The 15,008-nt window shown below is 42.6% G+C and overlaps 1 protein-coding gene across 10 annotated transcripts in view; it reads left to right on the forward strand.

The window, feature by feature from the left end:
- The window catches only part of TSPAN4 (tetraspanin 4), a 332,463-nt gene that overhangs the window by 259,721 nt on the left and 57,734 nt on the right, over positions 1 to 15,008 (forward strand). For all 10 annotated transcript variants that reach the window (XM_068684539.1, XM_068684540.1, XM_068684536.1 and 7 more), the window contains one exon: positions 1,843 to 2,034. In XM_068684539.1, coding sequence (XP_068540640.1) covers positions 1,843 to 2,034 — 192 coding nt within the window. The remainder of the gene's footprint in view (positions 1 to 1,842; positions 2,035 to 15,008) is intronic.

The following is a 15,008-nucleotide window of genomic DNA, read 5'->3' on the forward strand; positions in this document are numbered from 1 at the left end:
TGGTGCTCAAGGGGTCCCTGTGCTTTTCAGGTTTTGGTGAATTAACCGAAGGAAAATTGGTGTTTGAAATGTTCAGCCCTGATCTAAGCGAGTATAACCAGACCTGCACTGTTTTACACAAGCTATCTCTTGGTCTTTGGGTTTAACTCAGGTATCTGCTACCTCTCCTTAGATCCTCTTCTATTGTCCAGGTAACCTTCAGAGTTTTAGTTACTTTTTAGGGAATCCATAACAAATTTCTTCCCGCTTTTTCCTTGTTAATATCCCCTTGGGTGCCCTAAACAATTCCCTTTGGGATACCTTTTTAAAGTATTTTCCCCGTTCCTCTCCTCTAGCTATTCTTCAATCATTTTAGACCATTGTAAAGATCACGGTCCGTAAGTGGGCACAGAGGGAAGGTACTTCAGTGTATGTGGTCATGGCACACGTGGGACTGCCCCTCCCGGGTGTTTATGGAGGACGCTTTGCAAAAGGGTGGTGCAGGATGTCTGTATGTGAACAGGCTGCTTAATGGGATGGTTCGAGTCCGTGGGTCTTGGAGTCTGCTTTCTCCCAGTGGAGGTACTTGATGATGAGGTACAGTTTGATGCTGTAATTCTGAACAAAATAAACTGGTTTACAAGATAGACTGGTTTACAACTGGGACAAGCAGTTGTGCCTTGAGACACAGCCACCTTTCTGGTCTCTTATGGAGGGGGAATTCAGTATCGTGCAGAGGCAACCTTAGCAATTAGTACTAAGAAATTGCTTTGGCTTTTGTGCTTCTCTTCTGTGTTTCATTTCTGAGGCTTAGCTCTGCCCCAGGATTAGCTCTGTCTCTTTCCTCTTCTGATTCGGGATCTGTCTTACATTCATGCACTTTATGCAGACATTTAATTGATATGCTCCTATGTCTGGCTTACCACTCTATGAACACAATTTCTTTCCTAGCCTTTAATTGATTTGGATAATAAAGTGCAATTATAAAACTCAATAAAAATTGGTTATTTTAAGGAGAGAGAAGGAAAGAAAGAAACCTAAGTGATGCTCTGCTGTGTGACTGTATAATAATGCAAAATCCCCTTTGGTTTAATTCTATTTAATTGCTCAGCTTTACTCAGATTGTTACAATTCTGCAAGCTTTCTCTCAATTATAAGCAGCAGGCTTATAAATGTTTGCATTCTTTAAAGTTCCTTGTGTATATAATAATTGTAAATTTTATGTTTTTGTGGTGGTGGCTCTGCCTGTGCTGCTAATGCTCCCTTCTCCTTGCTCCCGTGCCTGAGGAGCCAGTACAGTATGTTAATACTGTTCCCCTTTCAAGTCTTTCCTAAAGCAGCAAAGTCCTCTTCTGAGGATTGAATTACCAAACCAGTGGCCACATTAGCAGTAAGCATCTATTAATTTCTGTAATGCTAGAGGAGAACTCTTCCTCCTTCTCTGGCTCCTTTACGTTCTGAATGCCCAAGGGAGTCTTGACATTGGTGAGGAATTGGGAAGAGGTGTGAGGTGTCCTACCAGGGGATGCTGTAGCAAGATCAACTTTTAGCAAGTGCCAGAGACAGGAGACGATGTGTTGGGATGGGAAGAGCAGGGGATCCAAACTGCTTCAGCCATTCTGGGCAGCTCTGTGAGGTACCTAACTGGGATATGGATTGTTTCAGCCCCTTTGAGATCCGAGCCACTGGGAATGTCTCTTTTAGTGAGTGTCTGCTTTTTCACTGGAGACCTGATACTTGAAATTGTGGCTTAGAGTTAGGAAATGTGAGCCATTTTTTGAGTATGCCAAATCAATACAGATTAACATCTGGGGTTACTTTGATGCAATAACTAAGCTTCTTTGTTTGTCTTTATTTTTCCAGTTGGGAGGCTGTGGAATCCTTGGAGTGGGCATCTGGCTGGCTGTTACCCAAGGGAACTTTGCCACCCTCTCCTCTTCTTTCCCGTCCCTGTCGGCTGCCAACTTACTGATCGTCACAGGGACTTTTGTCATGATCATTGGCTTCGTGGGCTGCATAGGTGCCATCAAAGAAAACAAGTGCCTCCTGCTGAGTGTAAGTATTAAGCCGCTATGCTTTTGCAGTGATTGCTGTCTTAAGACCCCAGTGTTATTCCAAGGCATGTTACAGCGCCCTGTATTTCTACAGAAGTTGCCCACTTGACATGGAAGAGGTGTGAGTTGTGTTGGATTCAGTCTTCGGTAGCTCTCAGAAGTTGCTAGGTCATTCCTGACCATGCTTTTAACCTGTCCTTGGAGCATGAGACCTGCCAGAAGGGAAGGGCTGGTGGTTGTGTGGGTTTCTTTGAACTTTTCAGAGAAGAGGGGGAGATTTGTGAAGACAGCTTTTGCAGTGTACTCTTGCATTGTTGCTTACTTAGCTGTGGTAGCTATCTACTCCTTATGTCTACTATACTGGGACTGATGATGTGAAGTCCTGGGCAAAAAGTTCAATGTAGGCAGGAAACGTTGTGAAGAGACGGGTTGTTTTTGGCTTAAATTGGAAATGAAGTCCTTTAAACTTGCAATGTTTGCTTTGCCAATCATTAACTCTCAAAACACTGAGATGTCAGGAAGCAAAGTTGCCAGCATGAGAAGATTGCTGTGAAATCAAAGATTAATAAGGTGCCAGCTGTCCATAATTTAACGGAGGCTTGCACCATATAGCTGGTGCATTTTATCAAAATGTGATTTGATGCTACTCAGTGCTGGGCTGACGTTACAGTAGTGAGGCCATGTACTTGGAGTTAGTCTATACTTTTTGGTCATGTTCAGGTAAAAAATGGGAAGTGAGTGGGGTGGCCTTCCTGCTCCAGTCCAATACTTCACAATGAGGCTCACCAAATCTCAGAGTGAAGTGAAGCTGGAGTTTAGTTTGGTGAGCTGGTGATTGCTTTGTAAAAAGGTTGTTCATCACTCTTTCACATACTCATTTTGCTCCCCTGGGAGCAAAAAGCTAAACAATGACTGAAGACATCCAGTCAATACCACTGAGGTTTTTGAGTTCGTGGGAGTTCCTCTCTCTAGCCTATCTCTGTTTGGAAGGAATATGGATAGTGGTAGTAGGATCTTCTGTTCCTGGGAGCAAAGTTTTATTCCGTAGGTTTGTCCTTCATTGTCCTTCTCCTGAACTGGTGTATTTACTTAACTTGTGTTTGAAATAGTGCTATTAAGTTCAGGGCTGATGCATCTCGTTTTGGCCAACTCTTGTTTTTTGAGGTAGTGTAGATACTGAAATAAATGCTTGAATGAAAGAACTTGCTGAATATTGAACAAATGCTGTTCTGGGTGTGGTTGCCACACCCTCTCATTCTTTTCTCTTTTTCATGGGTATTCCCAACACTGTCTTCTGCCAAAAAATAAAAAAAAAATAAAAAAATAGAATCTCTTCCTAAAAATATCTATGCTTGTTTTTTGTTAAGCGTCTCTGAGAATGCCCTCTCTACAGCTTTTTCAGGGGACTGTTTCATTATAGCTGGGATATAAGATTTACTAAGTTAAAAAGGGAAAGCCACTAAGCTTTGGCAACCCTGTGTGTATTTGACTTGGGTTGTGTTTAACAGCCACTGTGGGATCAAGTCCTTATACTCCTTTCTGTATATCCCAGGCCACAACTTAACATCTAGTTTTGTTCCTGGTAGTAACTAAGTTTACTATTTGAACTGAATTCCTATTTCGTAGAAGCATAGAATATCCCGAGTTGGAAGGGACCCATAAGGATCATTAAGTCCAACTCCTGGCACCGCAGAGCTCTGCCCAAAAGTTTAGACCATGCTACTAAGTGCACAGTCCAATCACTTTAAATTCAGACAGGCTTGGTGCAGTGACTACTTCACTGGGAAGCCTGTTAATTTTATTCCATCTCCAGAAGATATTACTGCAAGTGTGAAGCAGCTCAACAGTAAATTGTCTTGCCTGTGTGTGATGTCAGTGCCAAGTCTTCTTACGCAGTGTTTGTTTTAGCTAACTTTACTTAACTTAGAAACTATTCTTCCTAAATTTTTCTTCCATTTGTAAACAGGAGCTTTGATAGTATCTGGACAGACAAACTGAAGTCTGGCCACATACATATGCTTAAGATGGGCTGATGGAAGGAGGCTACTTGATGGTATGGGTAGTATATTCTGTTGCGCTAGATAATGTTATTTGATTCTCCTAATTTGCTCTCACCCCTTAGTATTTGGCTAGCTCCAGCAATAGATCAGTTAAGATTCAAGTGCTAAGCAAACTTGTGGAACTGGGTTGGACGGCAGTGATACAAAGTCTGCAGGCAATTGAAATAAATTTGTGATGGGCTTAAAACCAGTGAAAAACTGTTAACTGAGTGCCAAAATGAAAGCAAGAAGTAAAAGGTTGTGTCCCTTGCTTGTTTTACTAAGCTTTATGCAATAGTCTGATGAAGTGAGATTTCAAATGGACAAAACCAAAACCAGATGGAATAAAACAAGCTGGAGTTCTGTGATGGCAAGTACTCAAGTTATCACCTATATACACAAGATCAAACATTTCTGCAGTGAGCAGAACATCTCTGTGTATCTCTGAGCGAGCAGTAGGTTTCATTGCCCTCCCTCTGTCCTCTGCTCAGTAGTGTGAGAGAAAGTCAGGGGTGTTCGATATGACTACAGACATCAATAAAGATTATTTGAATGTCATCTAATCCTTCAGATGCCCTGTACATACTGTGTTCCCGTCACCTCCTGCTCTGAAATCCTGCCCTCTAGATCTCCTTAAAGACAGTTATGACTTTATAAGCGTATGGGCTATGTGGGACCCACCTGGTTTAACCAATTTGGGCCTCCTGTAGTGCACCCTGTGCTAATGACAGAACGGCAGTAGTCATAGACCTGCAAAGACTGGGAAGGCGATTTTCCAGGGCAACAGGAATATCTCTTGTTCAGCTTCCTAAAAGCAGAATAAAGAGGAAAAGGATGATGTGGTTACAGGTTGGGAGAAGGATGTGGTTGAGAATGTTTGAATGCTGCTGGTGTTGGGATAGGTGGTTTGGAGGAAGAAGTTGGAAGTTTTGCAAGAAGCACGGAGCAACGTGGGGCTCCAAAAATGGACTGGGGTGAAGCAGGGGAAGAACTGCAAGCACAACCCACCTGCATTGGAGGAGCAGAAGATTGGACATAGCAGGATCAGTGTGTGTTTGGTGTTACCTTATGAACAGTGTTCCAGGTTGATGATGTGTTAAGGGATCAGATATCCTTAAGGAAAGGGGTCGGATTTCCTTAAGGAGTCTGCTTGAGTGAATAGGAAATGAGCAGTATCAAGGAGACTCACTGCAAACCTGTAAACTCTTTGGTACTGGGCTGCTGCGACATTAGATATAAATTATAACAATTGCTTACCTCCCAAATTTGCCAACAGTTTTGAAAGGAAGGAGGACAAATGAAGTGTTCTGAGTAGCAGGGGACTGATGGAGAAAGGAGGTCAAAAACAAGTAAACTTTAATATGTAAATGAGATTTATGAATAGCTGGGTGTAATAGTTAGGAATGAACCACGTAAACCCTGTGAAGTGTTTAGATAGTAAAGCTTTAGGCTGGCTTGAAAGGATTTATCATGTGTCCACCAAGAAGGGAGCTGGCAGATACTCTTTGTTCAGTGACATTGTATAGCCAGGACAATGCCTCGTTAATCTTTTAAGCAACAGGCCCATTCCTATCTCTCTGCATTCAGAGGAATCAAATAGTACGAAAATCTAAAATGGAGCATGAAGGAAGAATGAAAAGGAAACCTCAACCATCCTATGCATTCTGCAGAAATATGCAGATGAGGTGAATTGTGCAGCTGTCCTTCTAAGATCTCACTGAACAAAGAATAGGTATTTACAATGATTCTTATTTGCGCCAGATCCAACATGAAGGAAGATAAACTTTTCCATCATTGAATTTCCCTAGGGAAATCAGAGCAACTAGCATTTTGTGAAGTAAGCATACAACCTGGTGTGTATAATCTTGCAAGATGTGTATAATCTGAATGCAGATGCAAGTTGATGAGGGAAGCAGGCGAACAATGCTTTCTTGCTTCAGTAAGATTCCTTTGACATTTCTGCTATTCTGGTTGCTCAAGATCATACAACAGAAGTGTCTGTGCTTCAGATCCTGCTCTAATTAGAAAATGACAGCTTTGTTCTGATGGGTTGGGTCACCGTCCTGAACAGATGGCAGGTAATAACCTAAGAGTCTGACTTGAGAAAGTTAGGTTATTGACTTCACTGATGTTTTTCATAAGTAACGAACACACCCTGCAGGGTCATCTAGCTGTACTGCAAATCTCTAGACGTTACATTGAAACAAAATCAGGAATCTGTTTTTATTTCCTTCCCTTTTGCAAATGTCTTGTAGTTCCAATACCCAGCAGAGCCCTCAGCCTTTATCCTCAGCTTTGGGGATTTCGGCAAGGATTTGCAGCCTGTGCACTTGGAACCCGGGTGCAATGCTCACACTTCTCAGCTGAGGGCAGGTGTTTGTGGAAGGAGACAGCACCAGCTTGCTGCGCTGCTCACGCGTGCTCGGTTATGATGAGCACTGGGATCCTAGTACTGACATCCCCTTTAGGCAGCCCCTGTATGTACATGTGCCCATGCTGTTGCTCTGTGATAGAGAAACTCATGCCTCGTTAAACCCTTTTTCTCTTTCGTGCTCAAACACTGACCTGGCTGACTCTTAAGTATCTGTGTTAAGATCGTCCATAAGGTTAATTGCTTAGGATCTGTATTTGAGGGCCTGAATTGCCTGAGTTCTGTCTTTTGTACGTGTTTAGCTCTGTCTTTCATACATGATGTGTATTGGTATGCATGCACGGTGAGAAGTCATTATTCCATGCATAGCCCAGGTTAAAAAATCCCAACTCTCGCTGTTAAATCATGATGGATTACATTATTTATTACCTGCTTTACAGTATCCCCTGCAGGCAGCCCATGAGATCAGGACACTGGTGCATGCATTCTGTATAATCTCCCTGGTAAGAAGCGGTCCCTGCCCAGTAGAGCTTTCCAGCTAAATAGATAAGACAAATGGAAAGTATTATTACCCTCATTAGACAGATGGGGAGCTGCAGCATAGTGAAGCTAAGTGTCTTGCACAGGTTGCACTGGGAGATTGTGGGAGAGCCATGAAGCAAACCCAGATTGTCTAAAGCCCAGGAAATTGTGTCTGTTTGGTTGTGAGAGCACACGCATATGGATACCACATTTGGAAACACTTGAGTCTTAAACAATAACCCTTGTTCTGGAAGGAGGCATGATTCGTAGGTGGTTCCTTATTTTGTCCACTCATTCTGTGCTGTGTTTTTTTTTTCCTTGGGATTTGGCACAAAGCACATGTTCCTTTGCTCCTGGTTGGCATGTGCAAAGTGGTCAATAAGCCTGTCAAAAGAGGTAGAGGATGAGTCTGCCCCAAAGGGCCTTAAGCTGATGTAGGTGATTCTTCACCACACGTTGTTTGGAGTGTGTTAGAAAGGGAAATGGGTTTGAGGCAGACAAAATGCCAACTCCTCTCTCCCTGCCTTCTTGTGAAGCACCAAAGCTGGGCACATCCCATCAAATCCTGGCTTAGATAAGCAAGAAGATGTCTTAGGTATGCCTTGTTCCCCCTCATTTGTGAATAAGCTTGACGCCCCCCACCCCAGAAAAGCTGAAGGGATGATTATTTTCTTTCCCCTTCTCACTGATCATTAACAGGCAGATCTACGTGCTCAGCTTCACTGAAACGAGAACCTCATGTTAATAAGTGAGGAGTTCATCGCAGTTGCTGGTGTGAATAAGATCAGAATTAAATCTTGGTATTAGGTGGGGACTGGCTGTGGAACGAGCTGATAGCGTGTATCTGAATGAACATCCAGACATCAAAAGGCTTTTATTTATGGAATAGTCCAAGGGGAAAATGAGTGCCCGTGATGTTTTCTACTGTGCTGCTGAGAGTTTTCTGAACTTCAGCCAGCTCATCTGTAAGTGAAATAGCAATAAAGAAAATGAGGAAAAAGTTAATGAGTGGGAAGAAAAGGAGAATAAAAACCCTACTGTTTTCAGTAGTGTCACTGGATCCAATCAGGGAGCTGACAGCTGAAACTCTAGTGGTGACAGGGAATTTATTTCAAAGCAACTAAATGGGAAAGAAATAGCCCGTGAATGACTTCATCTCAGTAATTTTATGCTACAGACCAAACAGTAGCTTCGTACTCCAGCTCAGAACATCAGCTTGTGTTAGCTTAGGGATCTGAGTAGCAAAATCAGGGAAATTGTGACACTTGCTGCTGTGGCTGTAGCCACAAAGATTGGGAAAATACAAGGATACACAGGTCTGTGAGCACACAGCCAGCCTGAGAGCCTCATATGTCGTGTGTAGTAGTGCTGTGTTGCGTGTGACAGTGCTAACTTGCTGCCTCTGTAAGTATTGAGAGCCAAGCTCCTTCATTTGGTTGCTTTTTCTTTAAGTTTTTAATGACTTTTGCTTCGCTGATACTGAAACTGGGGAGTGGATGAGAGCAGGATGCATCCTCTTCCGTCTCTCTTCCTTTGGTTCTGGTTGTAGCTAATCAGAAACCCGGGAACAGAATAGAAGGAAGAAAGGATAAAGCTGGTTTCCTTTCCTTCTGTTTTTAGACTTCAGCCTAGGCTTACCTCAGAAGGTCATACTTGTCTAACAGAGGCTGATGCCACTAGTGTCCGATAAGTTTCAAATACCCCTATTTATCTTTCGTGTTGCCAAGATGCTGCTTCATGGCAGACGAAGAGCATCACTGAGCCCTGTGCAGGAGTCAGTGCAGCTAGACTAGTTTACATCAGGGGAAGGCTCGATCTGTTTGGATGAATAACTCTGTGTTTCAGAATCCCTAACTCCTGGCTGATTAACCTGTTAATGGGTAGTTTTTAGCTGTGTGTGAACAACATCAGCTTCTCTAACAGTCTCTGTAGGCTCAGGATCCCCTATCGCTTGGGAAGCTCCCCTTACCCTGTCTCTCGTCCCGGCATTGAACCAACTCTGATGTTTATTGAAAAGAAGCCTGGATCAGAGCTGTTTCAGAGCAGGACCCAGAAACCAGGCCTCATCTTGCCCTACTGCTGTCTTAAGGATTTGAGGCAGCTGACAGCTACCTTGCACAAATCAGATTGCCGGGGACAGTTACGCAACCCAATGAACCTCGCAGAGGGAGAGCAAAGCATGAGACCATGTCGTGGTCAGCTCCTTGGAAGTTACTTTCAAGGAAATGTGTTTTCTTCCAGAGCTTGTATTCTCCGTACAGGCAAAACCATGTGCTAATTGGCTGATTTATAATAAGACTGACTTCTGATGTTTATGGGATTTTGCTCAGACCTATGGTCACCTGCAAGAGCTGGTAGGCAAGAGAACACTCCCATTTCAGCATCAAAGACAGGTAACCTTGCGTGCTCCTTGCCAGCTCAGACATTTGTGGCAATTTGAGCATGACATTTGATTTTTTTTCTTTCTTTTCCTAACAATACAATCATCTCCTCAGACAGAAAGCCATAGGTTTAACAAAGGAGCAGGTGGGCTTACTCTTCCAATCATTCGTTTGCTGTTTTAGCCACCTTAACACTGCTTCTTAAATTAGAGAGCAGTGCTGGCATTTCTCTTTAGAGATTTGAATTACCTGAACTTCAGACCAATCTAGCTCTGGAGGTGAAGAAATGGAGACTAGTTTGTGCAAGTCAGTGATGCCTACACAAGGTGTAGCAAGAGCAGTTTTGATGCTATAGACATGTTGGTGCCCCAGGAGGAGCACTTAATGAGCTAGAAGATGTAGGATCAGGTAAAACTGATTTGCTGTAGTTGTTCTGTTTTTTTTTTTTAAGCTGCTGCAAGACTGACCCATACAGATCTGATGCAGCAGTGTAGCACGTGTAAGATATGTCTGTGTAGTATGTTCAGGAACAGCAAGCTGGGCAGAAAACCAACAGTATGATTTAAATACTAATAAAATACTGACTTGTCCTTCTTTATCTCCTTGGCCATCTGCCTCTCACCATTTCCTTCGCTTGCACATGCAGTGCTATTGCGGCTGCTAGAAATAAGGGAAATCTATTCTTATAATTAGCAGGAGAGGTCCCAAGGTCCCCTTGTGAGGTTAGCTCAAGGTTTGCAAATGCAACTGCAGAATTTCAGTCGTTGTTTCCACGTTAGGTCATTGTAAGTCATCTGAGCAGCATGCTTGGGTCACTTGCCCTGCTCGTATCAGGGGGAGCCTCTGTTGGCGTGCTCATTTGGGGTCAGCCAGATGTTGAGTGTGACCAGGGGTGCGAAGCCAGCCCTGCTGACTTGCTCACTCACCAAGCAGGGTGTGCGGGACTAGGTAGTGCCACTCCCCAGTTCTTCTCAGGGCACTGAGCTGTCCAAACGCTGTTCATGCTGGAACTCCAGATGGCGAGATGTGTCCTGGGGATGGTAGATTTGGGGAGAAAGAGCCTTTCCATTACATGTATTTGCCATTTCCATTTGGAGTAATCTGTGGTCCTGTTGGGTGGGCTTCTACCCACCTGCTCTCGTGATGTGACTGTGAAACCTGGCTAATGCTTGACGGTGGTTGATTTTTGAGTCAGTTTTTGGAAAAAGATTGAAAATGCCTAGAAATTCCACCAAATGCCAGTTACAATCCAGTGGTACATGGCTTGGGAATGGACAGCCTCTCGGCTCTCACAGAGGCAGTAAGACTGGATGATTCCAACTGAAAGCAGTGAGACTGAAATGAAATGCTGTTAGTCTGCATTAAAACAGCATATGTTGTATATCTTCCCAGAAATAATTACTCCAGCTTCCTTTTGAGCCTTAATGGTCACTAGGAATATCTGCATATTCATAAAGAACATGGTAGAAACATAAACAGAGCTATACTATATATTCAGCGGGCATAAGGCATGCAAAACTTTGTCACAATCACAATGAATTAACTGTTAAGGCTTTTAGAGAATAATAGCTGATGAGCCAAATTTAGTTACATGTCATTTTCATAATGGAGTTTCTGTTCATAAGTTTGCTGTTACACATTACTGCCTTTTTACGGTTTATGAGCAAATTTAGCATTTTTTCTGCTGCAAAAAAATGATCATGGGGCTAAAGAGTTTTACTTCCAAGGAGGTATTAAAAGCTAAATATGCACAGCAAGGCTGAGATGAGGCTCAGGACATCCATAAATGTTCAAGATTTTTTTTATACTGTGGGCAGAAAGGAAGTACTCAGGGCACTACAAGGGGTGGTAAGAAGGAGCCATGGTACAGAACTAACAAAAGGAGAATTCAGACCAAGCATTGGCAAAACCTTTGGTGCTGAGATGTAGAATCTACTGTGGAGGAAATAGGTGGGAGTAAGTTGCCCTTTCTCTTCTGTTGTGAAGTTCATATAGCAGATCAATACAGCGGGATTTTGTTGACTGTAATCCTGGTTGTCGTTACAGTCTTGGCGCTTTCCTGTCATTTCTCATTCCTTGCCCTGACTTTTTTTTGAACAAGTCTTCCAGGCCACAGGAGAAGTCATCTCTAAAATGCCAATGCAATTCACGCTTTTCTCTCTGTTCTCCACTCCTTTCTCAGTTTCTTGGGGAAAATAAAGAATCAAGGATAAAAATAAACAAATAAATCTAAAAATAAATAAATCTAAGTGAGACATTTGTTAACATACCAGATCACGATGCCCTTTGGTAATAATGTGAAATCAAACTTCTGGTGAGCACTAGTGATATATCAAATACCTGTGCTTTCAAAAGTGGAAAAGTCTTATTCTTTTATTTTTGAGTGCTTATAAATCTGTACTGCATGAGTTTTGTGCTGTCAAAGTCATGTACCATTAGGTAATAAAAAAGCTATTCTAGAAAACTTAAAATATTTAGGGATTATTTGTTTATTGCAGTGCTAAGAAAGCCAATGTTGTCCAGGTTTGGTACCTACAAGCTGGTACAGGACCTGTACAGGGGCTAGTGTTCTCCAGGAGTGCCCTGCTTTAATAACTCGAAAATCCAGTGCAAGTATTCCACTAACTTCCTCTAGGTGGCTTGATTTTTTTCCAGATTGTGGACTGTGCACAACTTCCAGTAAATTTGGCAGTGATTTTTAGCATTCTGGACCACTGACTGTTACGCCTTTTGGTGCTCAACTTAATGCAGCTAAATTTGTGTGTATTTAATTTAGTTAGGCGATTGGTTGCTACACTTCTGCAGGGAAGACAGGAGGTTTTGGCAATGCCATCTGTAGTAATGCAGCAGGTTCCTGTGGTCTAGTAGATGTTATTTCAATCTGTAGAGTGTAATCTATGATAAGAGAACAGACATTTTACAAAGCATATTAAATTCAAGGCAAGTTCTTCATTTTCAAGCAGCTTGGTAAAGTGTGGCTGCCGAAAAATTCATGAAGTTCTTTTGGCTTTAATGGAGCTCTGTGAGTTTGTAGATAAAGGTTTGACTTTGTTTAGTTAGTCAAAATCTGCCTTTGCTTTAAATGCAGATAAAAAGATAAATATAACAGTTGGGCAGCTGTGGGCTGTTTGAAGGTCATTGCCAACCTCTGTGATGCCAGAGACTCTGTCTTTTAGCTGCCAGAGCTGGGCTTTTCTTACAGAGCAAACTTAGACCCGTGCGTGTTAGGACCAGGCAGAAAAAAGCTCTCCCAGGCTATGAAGGTGGAGTTCTCTTGGAAGACCCAACAATTCTCGTCTGATATGAATGCGCTCTGATTTCTGCTACCTGAGGTGCTTCTTAATTAGGAAGTTAAATGTAATACTGAAATTCAAGTTGATCATTGAGGGCTTGGTAATTGAGCCTAATTAAAAAGCAAAATACTTGATTGTATTGAACTTGCAGTTGATGTAACAGAGGAAAGATTGCCCATAAATATATACACGTCTATTTTCTCTTCAGCTGGGAGCTGCTGCAGGCCAAGACCAGGTAGCTTGCTGGAGATTAACAGTGTGGGCAGTGCGTAACGGGACACAGCACAAGCTGGCTGCTTAAGTATTTGTGAAGTTTCTTAGGCTGTGCTAACGTGTAGGCTGTTTGATCTCAGCAAATTATTTGCTAAGCCATGAATCTTAAAACTGTTTTGGAACATGTCACTATTCCAGAGAGACGGCTGGCTTTTGGGTTTCCCTACTCCTTTCTTGCTGTTTGTCAAAGAGGATTGGATTAATACTCTGCAGAACTGCAGTCTTTTGACACTAGCTAAGTGGGAAGAGGGTCTGGCACCCTGAGTGCTTATTGTCTCCTCTGTAACAGATTCACATTATACTAAGAGCATTGCTTTAGGTATTGGGCTAAACACTGCATTCTCAGTTTCTCCATAAGTTATAATGGTTTTATCTCATAGCAAAATGTTAGGAGACTAACAAGGTAATGGCAGGTTGGTTTTCTTTGTACTTGGTCACTTTTTTGGGGGGGTGGGGGCATGAGAAGATCAGCTACCTCTAACATGGAGAGATGGGCAATCTGAGCAATGTGATAGAGCTATTAAGATTTGGGAAGGAGGGGAAACAAAAGAAAATCCTATGCATTAGTGTGATTCTTGGTCATCATACAGAGAGGCAAGTGTCTGTAGCACCTGGGAAACCAGAGCATCGTGTTTGTTGGGAAGAAAATACAGTTAACCGTTCCCTATTCCTTTGTGAACTGCAGTGGAGACATGATTTAAACAATGCGCAATGTACATAGGAGAATCAAGAACTGTTTCCTGATGTTGAGAGGCTTTGTTTGGTGCTGGATGAAGGGAATAGGAACTAGTGGGTCAACTGTCTAGTACAGCTGTGCTGGGGATTGAGTTACAAAGCAGATCTCCTTTACTACACTTTTCTCTCTGTGATATCAGAAGGGCAACGCTCAGCTTTGCAGAAAACACCACAGCAATTGCATTTTCTACTCCTTTAATGGGTGCCTGTAAGAAAGTCATGGGCTTTGTAGATTATAAAGGTCAGTGCTGCAAAACTACCCGTAGTTTTCTTTGGGGTTGGAAATTAGCAATGGTAGCTGGACAGAAAGGCATCACCTTACCTCCCTTCTTATCAAAACTCCTCTGGGGCTGTTTCAGGTGTAATTTATGAATAGCTGTAGGGTAGGTACCTCTCCAGTGTGCCTCTGCTAGGCTGCATCCCGCCATTTGACAAATAGGGTGGTAAAGCATCTCTGTACAAGGTCAGATTAATCCTTTTTGCGGAGTTTTACATGAATGCTTTGCTTTGGGATTGTTGTTTCTCCATGCATAAATCTTTATATCAGCAGCCTGCAGCCCCAGTGAACCACAGCAAAATTTGTTTTTATTGTTCTCTGTATTTATCACCACAGTGAGAGAACTCATTTGAAAAGGAACCGTGAGAGGTTCCAGTAGGCGTGGTGGGGTTTTGGGTGCTGTGAGCCTTCAATGATTTTATGTTTTCCCCTTCTAAATTTGGATGGGATATGCCAAGCTACCTCTGGCCCCAGATTGGACATCGTTCCCTCTGGGATGATACCAAGAATGGAACTGAACGTGAACTTTTGTGGGAAGGTGCAGGGGGAACAGAGGGACAGGCTGTGCATGCTGCCATGCACACACTTTGGTCCAACAGTTCGGAAGATGGGATGAAGCTTGCAGGCTGTTCTTTGCAGCCAGGTCAAAAAGCCTAGATTTTTTACTTTCTGATGTATGGGTTTGGGTTCAGGCAGGGTTCTTCTTCAGAGGGAGATGATAAATGTGCTGGCATGTAAGTGCTGTAGCTTTCAACAGATGATGAATTTTAAGCCTCTGCCTTGAGGCTGACCTCACCTAATTTACCTTTGCAATAAAAGACATAGTGAATATCTCTACTGTCTGTGCACGGTGGGATTACTAATGCGTGGTATCTGTTATATAACAGCATACTTTTTGTCAATGAATGCAAATAATGAGATAGATAAAACCAGAGGTTTTATTTAAAAGCAGAAATATTTTTCGGTGGAGGAAAAGCATAATCCTACTTATCTACATTTTGACTTTCTGAACAATGTTAATTTTAGTTCATTGTATGACTTCCAAAATCTGCTGTGCATGAAACCGAAATCGTGCCAACAGTGG

Source organism: Anas acuta, chromosome 5 (genome assembly GCF_963932015.1).
Source record: "Anas acuta chromosome 5, bAnaAcu1.1, whole genome shotgun sequence".
Classification (NCBI taxonomy): domain Eukaryota; kingdom Metazoa; phylum Chordata; class Aves; order Anseriformes; family Anatidae; genus Anas; species Anas acuta.